This window comes from Anas platyrhynchos, chromosome 6 (genome assembly GCF_047663525.1).
Source record: "Anas platyrhynchos isolate ZD024472 breed Pekin duck chromosome 6, IASCAAS_PekinDuck_T2T, whole genome shotgun sequence".
Taxonomy (NCBI): Eukaryota; Metazoa; Chordata; class Aves; order Anseriformes; family Anatidae; genus Anas; species Anas platyrhynchos.
The window spans coordinates 28920877-28945012 of record NC_092592.1 but is presented as its reverse complement, the minus strand read 5'-3'; the positions used below and the strand labels follow the sequence as shown (position 1 = coordinate 28945012).

The 24136-nt window shown below is 45.6% G+C and overlaps 2 protein-coding genes and 1 long non-coding RNA gene across 13 annotated transcripts in view; 2 read left to right on the top strand and 1 right to left on the bottom strand.

The window, feature by feature from the left end:
• Window positions 1–3783, top strand: part of STN1 (STN1 subunit of CST complex) — a 41152-nt gene extending 37369 nt beyond the window's left edge. For all 8 annotated transcript variants that reach the window (XM_027459906.3, XM_038181212.2, XM_038181211.2 and 5 more), the window contains one exon: window positions 2721–3783. In XM_027459906.3, coding sequence (XP_027315707.2) covers window positions 2721–2878 — 158 coding nt within the window. In that variant the 3' untranslated portion in view covers window positions 2879–3783. The remainder of the gene's footprint in view (window positions 1–2720) is intronic.
• Window positions 302–1673, bottom strand: LOC110353376 (uncharacterized). Its single transcript, XR_002403803.4, has 2 exons — window positions 1425–1673; window positions 302–580 (listed from the first exon to the last, which is right to left on the bottom strand). It is a non-coding gene; the product is annotated as an uncharacterized lncRNA (long non-coding RNA).
• Window positions 3784–13421: 9638 nt separating the features above from the next.
• Window positions 13422–24136, top strand: part of SH3PXD2A (SH3 and PX domains 2A) — a 235859-nt gene continuing 225144 nt past the window's right edge. Inside the window, exon 1 of one of the 4 annotated variants that reach the window (XM_072039762.1) lies at window positions 13422–13563. Coding sequence is in view for 3 of the 4 variants with exons in the window: in XM_005008929.6 (XP_005008986.4) it covers window positions 15596–15667 (72 nt within the window). In the remaining variant the exon portion in view is untranslated. Of the gene's footprint in view, window positions 13564–15445; window positions 15668–24136 lie in introns of those variants that run through there. The other 3 variants (XM_005008929.6, XM_013102131.5, XM_005008931.6) reach the window with 3 other exon arrangements.

Genomic DNA, 24136 nt, shown 5'->3' with positions numbered 1-24136 from the left:
GGAAATAAAAGTTTTGTCTCTCTGGGGGGTTGGTGGGAGTAGCTGTTACAGGGTGAGCAGTTGAAGATGAGCTTAGTTGCTGGAGGCTGTGTGAGTGCAACAAATTACAATATGTTTTCTATTGTCTTTTATCCATTAACAAATACAAACACCTCCTCTGTAGAAGGCAAATCATTCCTCTGTCCATTTTACAGATTAGCAAGTTCTCTTGGAAACACGTTTTGTTTCCTAATTGGGCCACTATAAAAGCCAGAACTTGTATGTAGTTGATGCAGGACATCAGGCCTGGTGTGTATTGTCACAGTGGTGAAGTACTCTCCCTGCTCCACCAGAGGTTAAGTTTTTTCTACCAGTCAACAGCAGATAGAAACTGGTAGATAGTTACAGAGAAAACTGAGTTCTCAAAGCTATTTTTTTCATACTGAGCAGGGAAAAAATAGCAATTGCTTTACAGAGCCTCTTGCTCTCCTTGAAGCTTTCTGTTTATTTTCCTGTTGTAAAAAGCACAGTTTCCAGGTAAGTCTCTCTTCCTCTGATGGTTTTGAGAAGGACTGTTTCAGTGTTCCAGTATTAGAAGACTCTGAAAAGGAAAACCAAAAAGCTTCGATCAAAACCAGCAGGATACTTTTGAATATTTTATTGTCCCGGAATGATGCAATGGCACAGAGCTCAGTGTAATTGTCGGGCCCCCTCTGCTGTCCATGGGCAGGTACAGCCACCCGCTTGGCCTTGGTTAGAGAGCAGCCTCCTGGTGAGAAAATAGGAACATGGTAGTACCTCAAAGGCTTTTGCTTGGTTATTGCAAGAAATTTGTACCCATTTTCCTTCAAGAGCAACGTTAATCTTCCATGACAGTAAGACTGTTTTTATTATAAACCAAACGCTTCTATCCAAATTTTCTCTGCTAGCTTTCAAGACAATGCCTCACCCCAATCATTTCTTGTGACACACTCTCAGGCCCAACCCAGCTGCATGGAACTATTGTACAAACAAAAAAAAGCCCTCAGCATGACTAGTCTGAGCTCCACAAACCCTGATATGTCAACATTACAATCCTAGACCTTGGTTCTAATTGTAATTCCCCACAGCCTGATCTGAAGTGCCCTTATAAGAGTCCACTCTGGGTCTATCTAGAGGCTTAAGACAGCTTGAAAAGGGTGACAGTATAGTTTGACTCCAGACTGAACTGCAAAATGATAGACTTAATCCAGGTTTGTTTCTTTTCCTGGTGCATTTGTTCTGGTTTTAGGCTTAGATGAAGCTAATAGTAAAGAGAATAAAGCCAAAACTACCTAAAGTTAAACTTAATGCGTCCAACTGGACCTGTGTTGTCCGCATGTCCACAATAGGCAAAGAGTAGTTTCTCTCTAACTCTGTCCCCTTTTATATCAGTAGGCAAGGCAGTTTATCACAGCCTGGATTACCTGAGGTCATAGACAAACGCTGAAGCCCATTGTGGCAGTGAAAGAGGGACAGCATCACACCACTTCGAAGTGTGTATTCCCTCTAACTTGGGTGGTAGCCTAGGAATGTATCTGGGCTGCTTAATTATTGCACACACCTGCCATTACCCCAAAATGCTATTTTCTACCAGCATCTAGAACAAAAGATGCATTGTGCTGTTGGGTAACCCCTGAGTCACTAATCTAATTCATCAGGGCTTAAGCTAATTTACTGTAGATCAGGGATGGGCGCTCTGACCGTCTTATGACAAACCTGTGACTAATCCAAAATGCAGCTACCCACTTTGTTTGGAGCAGCAGTCACTAAGAGCAGGTAGACTCCTTGTTCTGTTCTCTGCGCTTATCCATCCTAGGGTGGTGAATGTATTTTCTCCCAGCCACAAAGGTCTTTCATCAGACTGAGCCACTGACTTCTAAAGAAATATCCTTGCATGAATTATAGTCTGACAGGAGTTAGGCTCAAGTGTACGCAGTGCTACCAGTGACTTTCCTCTGCAGCTTCTAAGGCAGTTCTGGGGCTTAGCTGATTCTAGAGTTAGGGATTTGCTAAAATAAAACCAAAAGCAGCAGCAAAATAGGACAGGGATCTTCTTGGCCCCAGAACTTCATGCAAATTTCTCACTAGCTGTATCAAACTTACCTTACGTCATCTGAGCTTAGGGCTGAGGTGGAGGAAAGTCATTTGTGTTAATGTGCTTCATTTATGCCAGTTTTCCATTGTTAGCCATGGAGGAGAACAATCTCTGTTGCTGTTTTGAGAACTTGAGGGAAAGACTGGGATCCTGCAGCACTGATAGTGACTTTACAGGGTCTGTGGGGGAAATTGTTGGTAGGGACAACTGAGTGTCAGTTAATGTCTCCATCAGGCACACAGTAGCTGCTTCATGCTGCACTGCATTATTAAGGACATCTATTTCTGACTTGCTCTCTAGGAAAAAGAATTATTTTTATATTCCTACTTTCATGTACATTTTCAGGGTTTGTTCTCTTTAAAATTAGATTAAACTTGATACCGAAATTCTGTGACTTTCTACTCCAGTAATTGAGAAGTTTCAAGCGTAGGAATGGGATTGCATTGGTAGCTGAACAAAAGTTGCACTGTGACAGTTTTCCCACAAGATGACAGTGTTGGGCAAGTAGTCACATCTGGCCACGGGCCTGCCTCCTGTTCCAGACGTATTTAATGCTGTATACAGGCAAAAGGATTTTCATTTGGTTTCTGGCTACATTCTCCTTTTTTAATTCTTTTTCCTACAGATGCTGAAAAAGGCTGCCACTTTCTTCATGTCCTGAATTGTGTTAGGCAGAACTACAACCCCAGCCTGGCTGAAGTGGTGATGCACCGTGTCTTGGAACTGCTGGAGAGTAACAGTGATGTTGTCAGCACCATGGAAGGATACTATATGGCATTTTAAAGAAGGAAGATATGTTTGTTCTGGTCCAATCAGGATAAAGCGAGGAATTAGGAATGGTTGAGACAGAACTCTGACACTGAAAAATTGCTATTACCAAGTATGATCTAGATGGGGGGGGGGAAAAAAGAGCGTTCTGCTTCTCCAAGTGCTATTTTTGTCCAGCTCCTGAGAAGTTGTCCAAATATTTGTTTTAATATTCTTGCTGACTTCCTCCTTATTACTAGTGAAAGTTGTATCAAACTGATTCTGGAGGTCCTAACACAGCAGGGGAGCTGGAAAGGAAGCTGGACTTTTTCTCTGCATGTCCTTCCCTGACAAACAGTAAGATGTGACATGGCCTTCTCGCATCTACGTCCAGTGAGCCCTAAAGAGAAGTCACTGCTAAAGAGCACTGTTTACAGTAATGATCATGTCAGGACTCATCATTCTGGTTTAAAGACTGATGCTGTGATATTTCCATATGGCAATAGCCGTTCTTTTTATGTATGCTTTGTAATAGGTAGAGAAAGCACATGAAAGAAAACAGTCAAAAGGTTTGCCTGCCCTTCCTGGCAGTGTTGGTGTACCCACGTATGTATAGGTATATTCCTGAATGTGCACGGATATGCTACTCCCAAAGCAATCCCCACCTTCCTCTGAGAAGTAATATCCAGGAACAAGGACCAGCATCCCTTTCCCATCCTGCAGCCTTCTCCACTGCTTGTAAAGCTTGTCTGGATTCCCCTGGCTACCACATGCACTACTGATGTGTGTTGTTGTGGATTCTATTCAGACAAGAAGTCTCAAAATCAGCCACTGTTTTGCTCTTTATTTTTAAATTGTTTTCTACATCAGAAATGATAAACTATGAATCAGGTGCTTTGGAAAAGAAAGTATGAAAACCAGCAAGACTCGCTTTGACCTTGCTTCCTGTTGCCTTTTGTGTCTTCTTCCTTGTCACGTTCAGGAAAAATACTATCCATATCCATGCTTGCAGTAGAACACAAGACATTAATGAAATAAGATCAGCCTGGAGAAGGTTAACATGAAAGGCATTTGACCTGGAATAATCAAAACTCTGGTATGTGCCACAGTTTTCAAAGCGTGGAGCTGTTCAGTATCTGCTCGGAGGGCTTGCTGCAGCAGGGGCTTGTCTAAGTACTCTGTTTAATTCATGGTGTGGAGGTGATACCTTCAATTTGAAAAGCATAAAAAGGAAAAATGTATCCTTCCTTGCTGCTCTGCACCTTCCCTGTAACAGTTGAACTAGCAGGCTCCCAGGAGGCAGATGTAGTGGTAAAGCCCTATAAGGATTGACATAGCAGGGAAAAATAAACCATATGCATGAGGAAAGCCAGTGAGTAGCCCCATGTGTGCCAAGTCTCTGGTTTGCTGTTATATTATACGCCTTGTTCCAAGCTGTAGCTGCAGTGAGATATAGGCTAAGAGAAAAGCATGATGAAATATTTGGCATTTGCATTGAGAGGCCTGTGGAAAACTCCAGCCTTAAAGAGATGGTGCATTTGTCCATAGTGGAAAACCATGCGTGCGTCATTATTTCCCTGTAATCTCCCTACTTGCTGCAGAGCTTAATAGCTGGCTTCCCTGCGGGCTGCCTCTGTTTCTAGCGTTACTGCTATGTTAAGAGCTAGGTACCTTCTGGGCAGATCTTAGTACGGGCCTGAACAGGTGCCAAAAAGATGTACCTGTGCTGAAGGGAATAGGGGAGAAAGGGATTAAGAAAGAATTGTAGAAGACTTACATTTTCTATGGATAACTCTGGAAAGCAGGGAAATAAGTCCAGATACTGAGGGAAGTGGTACCGAGGGGAACTGCAAGTTTAATTGATGCCTATGATAAAGGTCTGCTTGGTCATATTGGCAAGGGGGAGTTGAGCTTCTCAGATTCCTGCTTCCTTATACTGATCAGTTTGAAGTGATGCTTAAAATAAAGGCTGTCAACAGGAGAAGTAGGTTAGGACATCAGTTCAGAGCCGCTTCAGGAGTTAACCATATGTTACCGCCTGATTGTGGACCAGTCGCCTACGTGGCATGAGCTTGAGGGTAGTTTAAGAAGAGTATGTGGTGTCCTGGACCATATGGAAGAGCACAGCATCTCATTTTACTAAACTGACCCACCCCTTGGAATGCCCTGCTGCATTAGCAGAAGTTGATTTCCCTGGGAAAGGGTTGAGTGAATCCTGCTGTCTTGGTGTGAGGGGTGATAGTCTCTCTTAGGTTAGAAGAACGAGAGAGCCTGGTTCTCCTGGGGGTGTCTGCCAAGTGAGTGGGCTGGGTATCTTTTGGGAGAAGCTCTGTGCAGCTGAGTCCTGGAGGAAAAGATGGTCTGGAGATCATATTGCTCTTTAGGATCTCCTTAAAACAAGTTCATACCAAAATAGGATTGTATCTTTGTCCCTTGCAGCCTGTAGAGTCATACATGCAGCATCTAAAGTATTCTGTTGCTTCCAGCTTTGATGCTGCAATTCCTGTGGTTTAGATGTATTTCTATGTGTAAAGTCTGCCTAAAATGTCTGGCCTCCTATTTTCTAAGCATCAGTGGTTGGTGCAGACAGAAAGTGTCTGCCCTGTTTGTCCTGCTCCTGTTGTGATATAAAAGCAGTGATAACTGTGAAGCCTTAGACGTGAGGTGGGAGGAACTCTTCTTGGGAAAGACAGGTAAGTCACTCTGAAAAGTACCTGTCCTTGGAAGTTTTTAAGCTGGTCCTTGCTATCAATGCTGGACTCCTGTGATGAAGGATTTATTCTGTTGGAGATCGATCCCCAAGAACAGGAAAAATAACTTTTTTTTTCTCCCTTAAGTTAGGGAAATAATATGAATGAACACAAGAGTGCCTACAGTTTTTTACAAGAGTGAAAGTTCAAGGTAAAAAGTTAAGGGAGGAATCTAGATTTAAGTTATACTGATTCTAATTCTGAACAACAGCACGAAATAGCTGTGCCTTAAGCTTGCATACTTTCTCTTTTCCATGGTAGCCACCTAGCACAGACTAACACTGACTCTGGTTGAGTGCATTCCCACTCCTGTACCTACAGGGAATACCGTAAGCATGTGCGGAGCACAGAGCTCTCTGTGGGTTGATTTACCCATTTAGTCAGTATCTCTACAGTGTGCTTCTGTGACAGCAGTCTAGACATACCCATGTTGGTATAAGTCACCTTTATGTAAGTCTAACTACACACACTAGGGCTTTTACTGCTCATAAACTGTCTCTCTGTTTACAGATCGTATCCTTAACCAAGAGTCATATCACTCACGCTGTTAAAATTCTTACATTTAGACCCCACCTACAAAATATTGTGTGGAGTGTTCAGTGAAAGCTCGCTTTCTTGTTTTGTTTAACTTGAAAACTCTTTAGGCAATGCAGTCGCTACTGGTTTATTAAAGGACTTTGAAGGTGGCGCTTTAAGGTAAAACTGACAAGTGAGAATTCATGCTGTAGGACTGCTTCATGGCCAGTTCTGGTTTCCATAGAAACAGTCATGGCTGTAAAAGGCAGGTAAGTGAAATGCAGGTTTTAAAAGCAGTCAGCATTTTTACATTACGTTAAAAAGGTATGTTGCCATAGAAATGCAGTGTTTAAATGGCCAAAGAATTTTAATTTTCTATTCTAGAAAAATGTAAGCTGATTGTTTTTCCGGAGAGAAGACAAAGGGACAGAATAAGGCTACCTTCAGTTCCTGCCATCTGTTTAGGTGAGGGAGAAGATAAGGTTGCTTCACGCCTTGAAAATTGGGGATAGTGTAATTCCTTGGGTTGTAGCTCATAACCCCAATTTTTGTTAACATTAGTCATTAAAAGCTCTTGAGATCTGTCAGTGGTAGCTGTTAGAGAAGAACTGTTGCTGAGTGGGAGTGAGGGAATGGATAGATGCTGGAGTGGGACTGAGCTCTAATCCAAGCCCTACTTTCACTAACTGCTTTATCTTCCTCTGCCTCTCTTTCAATGCATATTGCTTTGCCTGTCTTGTCTTTTTGGTCTCCGCGTCCTATGAGGCAATTATGGTCTCCTGGTTTATATTCGTATAGAATATTTTTCCCGGAATCCTAAATGATTTCTGAGTGTTCTTGTTCTCAGATCTTTGGATTCTGAGTTTGTATTCATGAGTGCATGTATTTTACACAAACCACCTGAGAAATGAAGGGTTTCTTTCAAAGTAGTAAGCGGGGAAAAAAGATTGGCTCTGTGACCCTAAGCTGTTACTTCTGTGGATCTGTCCATGCTTGCTTATTTCAGTGGCGAACACCATACACGGAAGAGGTTGCTAATTCATTATCCAGAACAACAATTCATTAATGAGCAGCCAGTAAGGTGTGGAGCCATGTGAAGAATTAGGAGACAAAGTACTGAAAATCTGCCTGTCAAAGAAATGCTGTTTGGTTTACTTTGGGAGTGAGCCGATCCTGCGGCTTACTGGAAAAAAGATGTGCCTAGCAAAGATCGTATCTTTATCCTTACCTCTAAATGGAAAGGGAGCAAGTTCAGACACCACAGGCAACCTGAATTTTGAAACTTCCTTTTTCGGTGTGGTGCTGTGTTCTTTATTGCTCTTTGAGCATAGTCTCTATCCCTCCTGCCCCAACAGTTGCAGGCTGGTGAGAAAAAAAAAAAAATTCACTATTTTTTCACTAGTGAAAAAATTCACTGCAGGAGATAAGAGTAGTTATAATAATTGGATATCATCTTCTAGGAGCTCCCAGCATTACGGAAACATTTTTGTGGATGTTTGTTGGCAGCAGGGGAATGCTGAGTCAGGAATCCTGGGTTTCATTCCCAGCAATAGGCCCGGTCAGGCACAGAGGGTTTTTTCCTAATTTCTGTCACCTGTTTCTGCTCTCCACTCTCTCCTCTAATTGTCATTTATTAGGCCTTTCATTGCATTCACAGTCTCAGTTCATCTCTGCACCACAGATCATGGTCAAACCTGCTTCCTCCCCACTTTGTTCCCTTTTTCTTTCCTAACTCAAATACCTGTGTCAGCCTCGGACAGTCACAACCACCGGTACAATCCCTCTGCCTACCTGACCTGGCACGGTTCGCAGCCCCTTCAGATTCCAGCGGGCTGTTCCTTGCTTCTTCCCAAGGCACCAGAAGGGGATCTTTCCTTCAGCAGGAAGGAGCTGCAATTTCAGGAAAACAGCCTCCTACCTCCCAGGACCCCCGACCCAGTAGCACCCTCCAAGTTTCTAATTGTGGGTTTCTTGTATCCAAGTATGAAAATAAACATAGTTAAAAATTAAAACGCTCGCATCTTGCCCAAACTAGAGCAAGCACACACTGTACTTGCAGATGGCAGAAACCATCCGCCTCTCCTTGACACTTAAAAGTGTCAAATCAAGGCAGCTTTCATCACAGACATGATTGGTAAAGTTGAGGCAGACTTTCAGAAACTTGTAGTTTGTGTATCTACTAGTTAGTGTCTCCCCATTTAGCCTTTTTTTTTTCTTGTTGTTCCCCAAGAAAGTGGCATTATGCTGTGGTGTGATGGATGTGATTATATTGTGTGTTTGGGCATTTGTCAACCTCTTCTGTCCCACCGCCTCAAGTGATTTTGTAAGCAGTTGGCTGGCTAAGAAGAGTGAAGGACCCTGTGACATTATGGGCTTGCACATTTCAAGAAAATGGATGCACAGGTAGAAGGAGGAGGCCCAGATTGGTGCTGCTGATAAGGGAGTAGGAAGAAAACCATACAACACCAGAGAAACTATGCACAAAACCATCTCTACCCATTTCTTTGTAACTTTTACTGCCACAAGAACCATTAGTTCTTGCATTGCAGTGCTCTTTTAAGAGCTGACTAGGCTGTTTTGCCTGAAGTTGGCTAGCAGAGGTCACCCCAAGGCAGACGTTCATGATGGGGAACTGCAAATGAACCTAAAATCTGGTAAAGGTGCAGCATCTGTGTCAGGGTAGAGAGCTGAATTTATGATTGTTAAGGATGCCACCAGGCTATTCCCACTAATACCTTTTAAATGTGCATTGGCAACTATACTAATCCAGTCACAGTAATTTACAAGTTGAAACCGGCCCAGATTAACAAGATTGCCCGAACATAACATAACCTGGTATTTGCTAGTGAAAGAAATAACCTAAAGGAACAATTTTCAGCAAGAATTGAACCATTGAACAGCGTGGTGCCAATTAACCTGGCACAACATCTCCCACGCTCTTGTTTTAGCTTGCTTTTTGTTATTGATTGGAAGAGTGAACACTCCTTTCCTACCAGCCAGAACTGGAGCTCTCTGCCAGCTTCGCCTGGGATGAGCGAGCTGTGAAGGTGCGAGCATGTATGGGCCTAAACATCTCCTTGTCTTGCTTGAAAACTAGAGGAATAGCTACAGCTAAACCGTTGCTTTCATAGAAAAACTAGATGGCTCAGCCTTAATCTTAATTCATCTTTTTTAAATTTTCCCAAATTAGAAGTAAAGCAGAGAGGAAAGTAGTCCCACCTCTGCTGGGAGCACGGTAAGATAATCACAAATGTATGTCACTGTGAAAGAGTTGCTGGCATTAAATGAAGTGTGCACCAAGGCTGTTACCGAGCTGAGAAGTTCCTCCCAGTAGTGGAGACCTCGTCCAAATATTGCAGTGATACCTGGAAATGAGAGGGAGGAATCTGTTCCCACAGATGCCTTCCCCAACAATAGTCCTCAAAGCCCTGCAGGCCTAGCTGATTTTAAAATGTGCTTTCTTGCCAAAATAGAAGGTGGTAGGGAAATGGAAAAGGGGTGTTTGGAGTTTGGTTTTTCTCTATTGCCAAAACTGAAGTCATTCCCAGTGAGAGTGTAGGAGTTGTCCTTGTGTGTGCGTAAGGCTCTTCTTTGCTGTAATGTCCACAAAGAAATGAGCCACGACAAGCCAGCTGGGCTTCTGAAGCTGCTGCCTCCACTGCTGACTAATACTCTCCCATTGTTTCCTTCCCTTACCTTGTCTTTTTTTCCCCTCCAAGAATGTCTCTTGAACTTAATTCCTGGTTCAAAGTAGTTAGAGCCTGTCTCTTTGTTCTTCTGTGGGTACGGTGATCCAGGACAAACATAACAGGAGCAAAGTGATACAGAGAGGAGTTTTTGTTGGAACTCCTAATGTAGGAAAGGATGAGAACTACAGAGGAAGCAGAGGGAGGAGGATTTAGCAAAAAGATGTTTGAAATTAGTCCAGCTGAAAAAGGCTAAGAAATAATTGCCTAATGATGCTTCAGACATCTGTTTCAGACCAGGCAGCAGGTGCTGCGTGTAATGAAAGCAAGGACTTGTACTACTTTATTTTCTGTAAATAGAAAGCAAGGAAGGAAATGAGGGCATGAGAAAAAATGGAGTAAGAGAATATTTATCATAAACAGCTGGACAAAATTATCTAGAGCAGAGTAATACTTACGTGCTCTTGCTGTGCCTTCCTTACGCTGTCCCTTAACAGTTCCTGTTCTGCAGGGTGCTTCGTCTTTTCAAAAACTTTGATGCTCAAAGTTAGAGGCTAAAATAAGAGCTGGCCACCCCAAAATTCCTTTAAAGATCAAAATGTTCAGGACAACGTAATTGTCACCCAGATGCTGTTAGTACCTGATGGAGGTGGTCCTGAAGGAAGAACCTGCCCATGTCCCACAGGTGCTCTCTGCGTTTGGCTGCCTTTTAGAAACCTGCCTGGAGAGGAAAAGAGCTGCTTACAAACACTCTTGACAGTGAAATGGTTTATAGGGTTTTATCTTTCATGCTGCATGGACACAGCCTAATACACACCCAAATCCTAGGAAACGACTGGAATTACCTGGATAGCATGTCAGCCAGTGGTGCTGCTCCAACTCCACAGGTAAAAAGCACACCTACACCAGGCCCTGCTGGAGAAACCGTAGCTTTGCCTTCCACAAGAAGTTCTAAGTAATAAAATCAGTGTCTATTCAGAAGGGGTTGCACGAGTAAAAATAGTGAACAAGGAAGTTCAAGTTTAAAAGGACTTGGTAGAAATCTTAAATCTATTAGTACAGAGGACTCAGTGTCCATGTGTATGCTGAGAGGCCACATGGGAAGAAAATGCAAATGAAGAATACTTCTTCCTAGTTCTAATTCAGTCGTAACAAACCTGCATTTTCAACAACAGGTTGCCAAGTTTTTTGCAGCATGAGGCAGAAGACGGCACTGAAATGTCCTCTTGAGAACAGTGAGAACAACTGAAGTCAGGGACAGCATCTGGGAATTAGCCTGGGGAACCCCAATCCAAACCTGTGATCAGTTTGAAAAACTTCAGCTGCCACAAATGTAAGCCTGATGTTTATGTAAGACATAAGAAAAGCATGGCTTGGGCTTGCTTTATTTTATTTGTTTTAACCGTGTCATCAGATATCTACAAAACCTTCATAACAATGGAAAAGTACAAGGTGTATGTCGATGAAAAACAGTCTGCCGGCTGCTGCTACTACCCTAAGCAGAGCGTGTGATGCAGCTCCTGCTGTTGAAGTCTTTCATCCATCACTCCCGTAAGGGAGGACTGAAAGATAACGTTAGTTATGGACAGGTTAAATTCTAGGAAAGCTGCCTCAGGAAAAGTATAATCCATAATTTAAGTAGAGAGGGTAAAGCAGCTCTTATAGTGTAAGAAAAAGCTGTTAGCCATTGGGAAAGCACGTACGCTGCTAGTAGAGAGAATATTTATTTTGCTTTCTCGGTTATACTAGGCTGCACATGGGCTGATAAAGCAGCATGCTCTGCTGCAGAGGCTGGGAGGGGAAGGGGCACGCTACTGAGTTTACAGGGCTGCTCAGCCAGGACTGCAGCTGGGTTCCTCAGCTCCCTCTACCACATTAGCTGGGCATATTTATCGCAAGAGTGAACTTAATTTGAAGAGCAGTAATTTCCCAAGAAAATGAGATGCAGCTCACTTGGGGGGAAAAAAAGAAAAAAGAAAAAAAAGATTGCATCATGCTTTGTGTTTTCAGAGTTTGAGATTTGAATGCCAGACAGGCTCTACTATTCTTGTCACTCGTATCAAAAGGCATGGATGTTGAAAACCTGAAGTGGGAGAACTGCATGGCAAGCAACTCTTTTAAGAAACTGAGGTTTTGTGAGTACAGAATCTGAGATGGGAGTGTAACAAAGCCTCTGTGTTGTGCTGTTGCACATCAGAGCCAAAAAACCCCTAAGGGGCACATCTCTAGTACCATGTCTTGCAGATTATGCATGCAACTCTAGTTGCCAGTAATGAGTTGTGTGGCTAATCTGTCATGCACAGCACCGAATCACTCCTCTTCCCCCAGGAGTCTGGGCTCAGGGGGCATTTTGCTTCCGCCCAAGGTGCTGAGCACCGTTAGAGCTTCTCATACTTAATGGGACAGGAAAGCATTTGATTGTCGCAAGGGCAGACCTGGCTGCCCAGCCCTGACAAATAGAAAAGCAGAAGCAGGAAGGAAATGTCTTTGAACAGCGACTCGAGACACTCAGAAAAGGTTGTTAGGCTGCATTGTGCTGGATGATATTTGGGGGGGTGGGGGTGGTTACTTATCAACAGTGATATGCCACGAATTAATAAGAAGCATTAAATGCTTAAGCCTTAATGGAGCACAGAAAAGCCTGTCCCTTGTTTTATTTTCTCACTGTTTTTATGATCCAAGTGTTTTCAATTTACAACTCTAATGCTTATTTACAAAAAAATTGCCAGCATGACAAAGTTCTCTTGCAATATAAAAACCCAAGTCATGCTCCAGCTCTGAGACCGTCACACGCACACTCTGTCATGCATCAGCTTTTTCTGTAATTGGAGCGAAATTGAGGTTGCTGGGCTGTGGCTGTATTAGGTCCGTGAGGCTAATCTGGTTACATGTTCAGTCAAATATAAAATAAAATGAAAATCCTTTGCCCCAGCACTCACCTAGCAAATCAGTAGAAAAATGCTTTTCAAATAGCTGTTTTATCTCAGTCTTCAGAAGTCTGAATTTCCTGGGGAGCTCCTGAGGTGGATTTTACTGGAATCATGAATGTCTAAAGGTGAATTATTAACTCAGCTGTTAATATTGACATTAATATACATATTAAAATTGAAGCGATTGTTAGTAGTGATATTCCCATGCAGTGACTTGACTTTGGTAAGAGAGACTTGAAGAAAGAAATACAAAAATCAGGAGATTTAAGATAAAAACACTTAAAGTTAGTAATTTTCCTATAAATTTGCCATGCCTTCGTCTGTGTTTTCATGGTCCCAGTCAGGTACCAGCTCTTCAGCACATGGGCCCAGCCATCCAGCGAGCCTGCTGTGCTTTTCACTGTGTGCTGTTTTTCTCTCCTTGAGCCCCAGCAGCCCAAGCCTGGTTCTCCAGGACAAGGGCCAGGCAGGCAGTGTCAGCTCCATTTTCCCAGCTGCTGCCTAAGAGAGGAGCCGATTTTCCCAAGCCTGCAGCATAATAAGGGGTTTTGGTTATTTTCTGCCAGTCTTGCAATAGCCTGGGATCAGACTCCCACTAGACTGGGTGTTGTACATATTTTAGCAGAACAATCCATGCCCCTAGCAACATACATTTTTTTTTCCTATGTAGATGGATGGATGCAGCAAGCAAACAAGGAGAGCAGAAGGTGACAATGAGAGCAAAATCAGCAGACAACAGGAGAGAAGCCAGATCTGACAAGGGCTGGGCAGGCTTTGCAGCTGGAGAAGCTTGTCTGGAACAGAGGAGAAAGAATTAAATTGCCTTGAACGGAAGAAAGGTGAGAAAGGTGAACAGGGGACCTGATGCTGTGAAAGTACAGGGTAGTCACTAGGGGAGCACAAACCCCAAAGCATCATTAAGGTATCCCTGAAAGTAGTAGCTCCTTCCTTGCAAGAACAGATGAGAATATCCATAAAAAAATACCGACTAGTAAGAATGTCAGGAAGGATGGGGCAAAGTGTTTGGAGAATGATGTATTTTTTTCTTTTTCCCTCGCAATGAAATGTTTTGAAAGCTGATTTTAAACAAACCCTGAGTGTTTTTAATGATGGGGGGAACTTTTATTCTTTTTTTTTGGATAGGATAATAGGAGAAGGGGATGAAGTGTGTAATGTATATTGATAATGGCTCACAGGAAAGAGGCATCTGAGACACAGAAGACTTATCATGCTGGGCATATTTTTATCAATGGGTTATTTGAATATTTACATTGTCGGGGAAGAATTTTCTTTGTTTGCTCTGCACACCAGGGACTTCTTGGCCAGTCTAAACAGTACAGGTTTCTAATGTAAATAATTGCTATACTGCCTTGTGTCATGCATGAGGGTTAGAGGTGGGATGTCCTTCAAAGAGGAGAGAAGGGAGTGCACTGGAAGAAAAAAGTGACAATAGAGGTGGATACTTCTCCTCTCCTATCCCAACACTAAGAGTTGGTCTAGCATATGCTCCATGTCTCAAATGGTACATCAGAAATTTATCTTGTTCTATCAGCTCGCTAGTTTTGGTGGACTGGGTGTAGCAGCTGAGGAGGGAGGAGGAGGCTGGGTCCAAGCATCTTCCTCTCTGCAGGCTGGAAGGAAGGCATTACGCAGCATGTAGCTGTATGATGGTGGCGTTGCTCATGTTTTTCCTTGCTTTTTTAACCTGCTTGTGGAAGCCAGCTATGGACTTCCTCACTTTGAAACATCAGCCTTCAGGCTTAGGTAGCTGCGACTTTGTGATTCCAGAGCGTATCTTATGATCGTTCCTGAAGGGCTAATAACGCAGTACAAAAGTTGTGATTCAGGAAATGCGCCTGTAGAGCATATAGTGAAATCCCACTGAGACTGACCGTTCTGTCACTGTAAATAGGGGACTTTGTTTTGCCAAGAGCTGGGACCTTTCCACACTCCCAGACTTGCAGGTCTGCAGCTGTCAGCAGCGCTTAGGGAGCTTACTGGAAAATCTGTTCAGGCTGCGACTGGAGACGCTACAGTCAGTGGAGGAAACAGAGATCTTAGTGACTTCAGTTCATTCGGTGAATGGCTAATGAAATTCATAAAGCAAGCTGCTGGCTGGGAGATCACATGAAAGCTCCCTTTACTGAGGTAACTGCCTCCAGAGTAATCATATGCAAAGTAATGACACGTTACTGCGTAAGAACACCGTGAAATTTCTAGGGCGAGCTCTTCTTGAAGTATGACCAGGGGAGAGTGAGGGTTGTTTCAGTGTCTATGTATATACAAAGAGATGAAATAGGGTTATCACTCTAAAAAGCCTCTGTGCAACCTCCCTCCACCTTTCATCACAGAGTAGGGGGCCAGGACATCGCCAACCTCCCTCAGCAGCCATAAACCCTGAGCCGTGTGGGCTGAGGGCTGGGCTCAGCCCCTCGTGTTTCTGATGTGACCTTGGCCATATTTTGGACACTTTTAACAACGACGGAGTGCTTTGAGGGGCCGGGCTGAGGCAGCGGGCTGGGGAGAGACGTGTGAGGAGACCCCCGGCGGCAGGCAGCGGGCGGCCGCCATCTCAGGGCAGGCCGCGCCCCCCGCTCCCCACCGCCCCCAGCCCCGGGGCGCGGCGGCTCCCGCTCCCCTCAGGCCCCGGCCCGCCGGGGGCCGCCCTGAGGCGGGGACGGCGGCCGAGCCCTGCCCCTGCCGGGACGGAGGGGAGAGAAGGGGAGAGGAGAAAGGAGCCGCCACGGCGCGGGGCGGAGCCGGGAGTGGGGCATCCTCCTCCTCCTCCTCCTTCTCCCTCCTGCCCGCCGCGGCGGCCGGAGGGTGCAAGGAGCCGGTGGGAGCCCCGGCGGGCCCGGGAGGAGCGGCGCGATGCTGTCCTACAGCGTGCTGGACGCCAACGTGGTGGATGTGGAGAAGCGGAGGAACCCCTCGAAGCACTACGTGAGTGGCACCCCCCTCTAGGGACACCGAGCCGGGGGTGCTGGAGGAGGCTGTGCGCCTTTTCGCCCAGAAAGTTACAGCGAGACCTTTATTTTTGGGGGGTGGAAGGGGGTTTGGGTGGTTATCGAGGCTCCTCGGCGTGTGGGTTCGCTTGTAGCTGGTGTTTGCCTTCCTCCTTTCGCACCTTGCCGCTGGCAGAGTGGCATCAGGCGAGGTTTAACAACCTCCCGGACGCTTTGCCTGCAGGAGTTCACGGTGGAGCAGCTTCTCCCCATCCACACTGTAAGAAAAGAGATGTTTCCTTCGTTTCCTGGCTCCGTTTCTGGGTTTTGGTTACACACAGTCCTTTATTTCTCTTCTCAAAACACGACCTGTGTGTAGACACGCAGGTTAGGTTTTGTGTATCCCGAAGGTAAATCGCCCAGCTGCGGTAAGCAAAAGCCCAAGGGGTGCTGCAGCTGGTGCAAAACCCCTCTCAGTGCTCTGTTTGTCCTGGCACTGCACATCTACCAGGCTTCTTTGGAGCTGGTCGGTGTTTGACTGGGTTACCTGAAAGGTAAGAGCAAAGATCGGACGCGAATCTTTGTATTATTAGCATTTAATATCACTCAGCTTTCTCCTCTGAGGCATCAACCGTAACCCAGCTCAAGGCTAGAGGGCACTCTGTTGCTGAGAGATGTTGATCTGCGGATGTGAAGCTGAAGCTCTGATCCGCTGTGCGATTGAAGGTCTGGTGCCCGATTCATTGGGGTGGGAGCTCCAGGTCTCGCCCCTTGCCAGCTGGACCTGGGCGGTCAGGCGTTATTCATTCACCGCTTCCTGGCGGGAGAGGCTGCTGCTGCTCTTGGAAATTGTCATGGAGTTGTGGCTGACACCGCTGCAGGCTCTTATCTCACCTGAAAGGTGGCTGCGATTTGGCATCAGAGGCTCTGGAGCCTCTGTGGAGAAGTAAGTCTGCCAAGCAGCGAGTTATGCAAAGGACCTGGGAGCAATAGCTTCCTGATCAGCAGGAGAAACTGAAGTTAATTTCTTATTTGTTGGAAAATAAACAGAGAACTGGTATTTAAATCCTGTATTGTGATGCTGAAACAAAGTATTTCCCTTGTTCTCCTGCAGAAATGCTTCCCTGTTTCCTTGATGATTGTTGTTACTGTGTCTTACCAACAGTAACACAAACTGCTACAAGCAGCTTTCCACAAGACTTCTAGTGGGAAACCTATTTCTCCCCCTTCACCCCGCTCTCCATATGCTGTTTCTAATATTGCCTTCTGCACAACAGTTCCGTATCCTTGTGTGTCCAGTTCTTGGCCAAAAAAATTGCAAATTAAATGGTTTGTTGTGTGAATAGTGTTGTGTCTGCCTTTCGTCCAACTGACTGACGCTGGCTGAGCAGTGTTCAGCACAATGGATTTTGGTTCACAAACAAGCATTGGCATAATTCAATTAAAAATGATCCATGTCCTTGTGAATCTCTTTCTTTTAGATGAGTGAATTAACCCGTAGGTCCAGAAGTCTTGGCTGCTTCTTTGTTTCCTAGATTACAGTTTGCTGCAGATGTGTGTGCTGCAGCCTTTCATCTGGCTCTGGCTGAATAATTCACTCAGGGTGAACCAACGCTGTCAAAGAATTTAAATCCCTGGATCTGATCCACTGGCTGCTAGTTTCTGCGCTCTTTTACACCATGATGCAACTATTTTCTTTCATGATAAGCGTAAAGGTGGCTTGGGATTTAGTTCCTTCTGTTGTCTGTGTATACTTGGGTCAGTGCGAAGCTTGGTGTGCTCTGCCATATGTTGGCTCTGTAATACCTTACAGCCCTTAAGGCCACACAGCACATCGTGGCATCAGATTAACGATGTATTTCTCTAGAGGATGGTGATGTGGGTATTTGAGGCAGTTTCACCTGAGCCCCTTTCCTTTTTAATTGCGATGTTTCAGGGCCGTGACAGAGCCTGGAGAGCTGAAGGCAGATCTTAGGCAGTATAGGCACGTGGAGAGGGCTGAACGTGAGTAGCACGTAATCCCCTGCGCCGCTTGGCCTAGATGCCAAGGATCATTCCCTGGAGCAGATGTCTTTGATGATACTGGCATAGCTTTTGTGGCCTTGACTCGAGAAAGTATAAAGCAAGAAGGTGGCTTTGCATATCATCTGCTGTGAGCCCTGTGCGTGAAACTTCTGAAGAGATTAATACCTCGCTGGAAGAGCTGTAGGGCTCTGTGCATGGGAAGAGATGAAAAGCTTTAGATCCGGTGCTATCTGATAGGAACCCAGACAGCTGTCCTCCCTGTGGGATCACCGCTAGGGAAGGGGTCTGCGGTGTCTCCCTCTGCATCCTGCTTGGCTTGCCTGGACAGCAGCATGTGGAAGGATAAAGAGGAGGCTGGATTCATAGCCACATGCCTCTTGTGTGGTGTAGCGCTAACACAAGCTACTCCTGTTCCTGCAGCTTCTGATTTTCTGCATTTATTTCCTATTCTTTCTCCATGCAGGTGGTCTTTTTAAAATTAATTTGCACTTGATGATACTGTGAAAATACTAAATCTCCTTGCTTTCTCCCCCTTTTTTTTTTTTTTTCTCTCTAAAAAACAAGAACAATGTCAGGAAGGTCAAGTCTGGGTTTGATGGAAAGACCCCTGGCACAGCAGGGTCGTGCATTGGCTGAGCAATGCTGTGATGAAGCTGGGTGAATTAGGATGTTTCTTCTAATGGTTGATGGTGTCACTTAATCATTCTGAAGCAAAAAAGCTGGTAACAAAATCCAAATCCCTTTTCTACCCTCTGCTGAGCTTTAAACGATCCCAAAGTGTCTCAGTTGTGTGGAAATTTGGTCTGCTTTGGGATTGCTTCTCTTGTTTTTAACCTGAAATTGTGATTGTCTGAAGTAACAACCCCAAACCAGAAAAGGTTTCTCTATTTAAAAAGATCCACTGTTGATGTTTGTCTCCCTTAATTCTTCGTAGAGGGGCTTAAAGAAGCCAGGCTCCCCTCCCCTCTCTGCTTCCAGGTTATCTCCAGACAGAAAGCTCAGTTACCGCCTGCCTGCCTCCCTGCAGAGCCCTGCAGGGTGCCTCTGCCTACCAGATGTGCTTGATCCCACACTCAGGAAGGTGAGGAGGGGTTAGCACCTTCACCTGTTCGCAGCTTCAAGGCAAGCTGGGTAATGGCAAACATTCATTAGAAGCCAAATTAACAGGCTCCTCCCCAGCCCTTCCTGACCACTTGCCTTTCCACAAAGGGCTGATTAGCGATGTGCCTTATCTCAGCAGACATTTATATGCCTGAGGTCATTTCTGAGGTCTCTAAGTGTGCCTGTGTTATTCCGAGGGCAGGGATATGCACATCAGCACAGATTTCCTCTTCCAGCACCGCTCTGCTCCTCTTGTAGTGGGGCTTTGTGTGGTTTGCAGCTTTGTTCAGCACAGAGGGAAGATGAAATGCTCTTGCTTTAGAATTGGCTTCTCTGTCTCTTCCCAGTCAAAAGAGCGAGGTGCACTGCTGATTTTAGTCATAAGATGCCTGGCGTACTGTCCCAGCTCTTCTGCACGGTAATAATTTCGTAACAGCACCTCTGACTGGCTTGTGATGGGCTCTCACGGGAGCCCCTCTGCTGCATGGGTGCAGTCATGGGTTTAGTGGCAAGGGTGTTTGATCCTGTGCTGGTTTTTCACATCACCGTGGGAGGAGGAGTTGGATTTTCCCCTGCTGGGGTCATCCAGTGCAGCCCTGATGCTTGTGCTGGGAGTGTCAGTGGCTCAGGGGAAGAAGATCTCAGCCTGGATTTTTTATTTTTGACTCTTAGTTAGCAGAGCTAGAGATCGTGAGCCACAGTGAGCTGGCCATGAGGATATGATGGGCCTGGAGCTCACACAGCTGGTGGCCTGCAGGTGGATGCTGTGAGGGACTTGATGTGAAGCAGAAGGAGATGTTACGTGAGCAGATGGATTACCTATTTAGGACTTTTGTTCTGTTTTCTGCTATCTCCTTTTCCCCTAACAGGAAACTGCCTGTGGCTTTCTTGCAAGGGCCCACGATCCAGCTTGACTCACTGGTCTGAATTATTACTATTATTACTATTATCTTTGCTTGGGGTGCTGGCAGGGAGCCAGAAAATTACTAGGCTTCTCTGTGACTTCATCATTCCTCAGAACTGAACTTCTGAGTACTGGCAAGGGTTATGTCAAAAATGGAGAGGCAAAGGAGAGCACAGAAGGCCAGCCACGTAGAATTTCCTCTCCCTTGCTCTGTATCAGGACCACCACCCTGCTGGGGCAGACTTGTGTCTTTCAAGGATGGTTTCCACTGCTCTGTGTGCTTGAGATGTAAATCTCACACGGTTTTTAGGTTTGGTAAGACGATGGGAAGATAAAAAGTCAGTATTTTTAAGGCAAATCTGGAAGCTGTGGATACAGCTCTCTGCAGGTGAGTTCAGCTCTTTGCCCCTGCTCCCTGATGGCTGGAGGAGCAGGAGGGAGAGATCAAACCTCACTAGTCCAAAGCTGCCTGCACCCACGAGTGCTCAGAGGACTGCTCACTTCCTTAGCACTGTAACCACATGTTGATGGAGGTGTTACTCATGGAAGCAAAATTCTCTAACATCAGACGTTGCATCCTGTTGCCTTTTTTATAATTTCTCAAACACCACTGTTTTATAATGCCAGTGTAAAATCCTTTTTTTTTTTTTTTCTGTTCAGTGCCATGGAAAGTTGACTTTCTGCCCTGTCTCAGCATCCTCTTGCTCTCCCAGTGTCATGTCTGGAAGATAATCTGCCTTTGAGGTCTTTCCCATGTTACTTTACCTTAGGAAGCACCCAACAGACGCACAGCCCCTTTGAGTTTGTTCAAGGCATACTTGCAAAGCAGCTGAGATACTTTAGGCACCTGCCTGCTTTTCGTCATGCCCTGTCTGGCAGTTATTACCTCGAAAACCAAAAGTTTCTCTGGAGGGCAGAGGGGTGGCCCACCAGGGTACGGGGCGCTCACAGGCCTTCCCTTCAACAGAGCTGCGGGTGGGTAGCGTTCAGCCAAGAGGCAGTGATATCTAAATCCACCGGTTTGCCAAGTAAAAAGCTGTCCCCAGCCTTAGAAATGGATTTAAACCGATTGAAACATGAGGTAGTTGGCTGGCTTTGTCGTGCTGAGGACGGGATGAGATTCTGCAGGAGGCTGGAAGCCCCAGCAGGCCTGCGGCGCGTCGGGAGGGAGGCCAAGAGGAAAGGCACCGAAAAGCTTTTAGCAAGCCCGTGAGCCGTGGGTAACAGCTCCAAAAGCCTCCAAATTCCCTTTTAAAAGTGACTGGGATGCCCCTACTGACTCCGACTGGGACTTGGTTCCCAGGGCAATGTTGGCTTGAGGGACTTTCAGCCGCTGAGAGCTGCAGGGTGGCCTCTGCGGCTTCTGGAGAGCCCCGAGTGTGTGTGTGGGTGGACGGGTGCCAGGGCCCACTTGTGTAACACAACGTGCAGGGCTCGGTGGTCAGAATTACCCCGGTTTGGCTGCTTTGAGCTAAAAGGGAGAGGAGTCGAGGGACTGAAATCATGCCTTTTTCCCAGAGGAGACTGAACCGAGCAGACATCCGAAGGAAGCGAATGATGAAATAGGGAATGGAGCCAAAGCTTCCTGCATCCCACAGCAGCCTGGCTGCTGGTCCCGTGCCCTGATCCTGCCCATCTCGATGCACTGCCCTCCTCCCATCCCTGCCAGGTGGGGTGTGTGCTGCTGGTGGGCTCATTTGGGAAGATGTGGCAAAGAGAGTTTAAGTGATTGGGCCCACAGCCACCCATAAAGTGTGTGGAAGCGTTTTCTATTTTTTTCTCTGGCTGTTAAAGCAGTCTTGCACTTTATCTGATAAAAGCGCACAGCCTGAAAAAATACCCTCGTATTCTGCCATTGTCTTCCTCAAAAACCATTTCCCATTTTATGTGGATTAAACAGGAAGAGGGATTCAATGTGACCCTACCTGAGGCAGGAGGTGACGTACAAGCTCTCTAATTTAGTCAACTGGGAGGAAACAGCTGGACCTTCTAACGTGAGATGTTGACTTTTTTTTATATTTTCCTTTTTTATGCTGTGTCCTCTTAATCAGAGCCTGCTCGCACAAAGGGAATTGGTTCCCAGATACCATGGAGAAGAGCAGAATTATCAGAGGGGGCTGGCAGCGCCCTACCTGGCTTGGCATTGTGAAGCTGAATGCTTTCTTGTAGCTCCAAGTGGCACCTCCTAGCCTGGAACATGCTGCATAAATATTGCATGAAAAAGGCAGAGAGTTACACAGTAGCATACTGTTTGAAATTGGAGGTGTCTGCTGCTTAATCAGGTCGAGTCGAGACCAAAATACAGGCATGGCAATGGAAAAACTCCCGGTAGCTTCCCTGGGCTTTGGCTCACACCTTTATAGAGAGGCTTTATTGAAAGTTTTACTCAGAAGTTTGTAAATACCATGTTTGTTTGTTTGCTTTTTTTTTTTTTTTAATCGTAATGCTTCTTCTTTTCTCTTTAGTATAAAGCAAAACCACTCTCTAGGATCTTTGTTCCTCTCTTCTGGGCAGGGCCATCATCACTTTTTGGGGGAGTGGGAAGAGGAAAGGCAAAAGAAAACAGGGCGGATTTCTTTACCTGAAAGGATTTTGAAGTGAAAATCTCACGAGCTAATTAGAACCTTCCCAGTGCTCACTTTTTCTTTGTACTGCCTTCCATCTGAATAGTAACAACCCAGTCAGTCTTTCCGAGTCACGTTCACTAAATGTCGGTAATATGCTGTCCTTACTGTATGTATTTATATTTTTTCTGAATATGTAAAAGCCTTTAGTACAAAGCAGGGCTGGTTTTGCTCTAAGAAGCATGCAGACAAACCTGAATGTTTGTCCTGACTCTTGATTAAGCAGTGAGCACTGAATTGCAAAGGTGAAGAAGGATCATGTAAGGAAGGATAACGTAATAAGACATCAAATTGCTCCGGAGTGGAGGCAGAGCAGAGAGATCCTGTCCATTGTAATACCTGTAAGTGCCTGAACGTGGAGGTGTTACCTGGTGCTGTCACGCTTGGACTGACCTTTATGACACTTGTAAAATGTCCTTCTCCTGATTTTGTTTAGCTGTTGCTTTTTGCCAGGCTACTCCATGTTCCAGCTGCTGGGAGAGGAGCTCGGTGTGTGGCTAACCACCCAACTGCCAGACTGGGAGCTTTCTACTTGTGTGGGCAGAACTTACATCCCCGAATCAGCGCCTTCATCACAACTTCTCATACTGCTCTATAAAGCTTCAGCGTGTCCTTAGTGGTCTCAGCAGTCCCAGACATGGAGCAGAGGGTCAGGGCATACCCTGGTTTCCCAATAAGGCTGTGATGCTGTGTAGTCACATTTGTAATCATAACGAACTTCTCCAGTTTGTGGCACTGACTCACTGGATGGAACAAAATGTTGACAGGCTTTAAGTGTCCAGAAATGTGTGTACAGTCCTGGCTACACCGTGTTTGAAACATAACTAGCAATAGCTGTGTTTTGAAATGTTGCTCTCAGTTTCTCTGACCAATGGCCTGTGTTTTATTTTTCCTATAAACCACTCTAGCCAAACGCAGTGATGCACCTGGCTCCTAGGCCCTGAGCACTTAGTAGAAGACTTCTATAGGCTTGATACAAGCTTGTGTGTAAGGAAAACATCCCTATCTACGTTCATCAGGAGAAATGTGCAAAGCCAGCGTTAACCATAGCTGTTCTGAAGTCCTCCACAGCTGCCCCTGACATACTGGAAGCATGCCTACAGATCAAGCATTCCTGGATGATTTAATAACTTCATACATTAAAGTTTGCAGTTAACGTTCGGTGTGATACTGAATTCAGTGTTACACTGGCGGACACGGTGATGAATGGGCTGATACAAAAGCCACATTCCTCTCTGAGGACATGCACATTTAGGATGCTGGGCATGCTTCTCGGCTGCCAGCCTGCTCCTCTAGGGTGCTCCTCTAGGGCATTCCCTCTTGTCTTGCATCCCAGGGTCTGTGGAAGTATTTGGGGTGATGTGAGGAAGGTGATCTTTCTGGGGAGCTGGCTTGGCAGGAGGCAGGGGGATGCTATTTGCAGTGTCTGCATTCCCTGTCAGCGAAGCTCAGCAGCCCAGGTGAAATCTTCTGGCCAGGTACCCCTTGCAGCAGAGAGCACCTGAATTACCACTTTTCTTACTCTGTGAAGATAAGAATTTCTAACTGCTTCCTCAACGTGACATTTTCCATCTCCTTAGCTCAGGCTGTTCAATTATTGCTTATAACTTCACCTACCAAGGTGGTTTCGGTGTGCTGTTTGGGTGAACCTTTAGACCCCTAACACCTCAAGCAAAATACTCCGAGAAACAATTTTGCCATCTTCTATTCCCCTGCCCTGCGAGTGCTTTGTTGCACTGTTGCTGAACTCAGTGAATTTCCTTTGCCTCTGGACGTTTGGCACTCTGCCACCTGCTTCCTCTCGAGCAAGGGA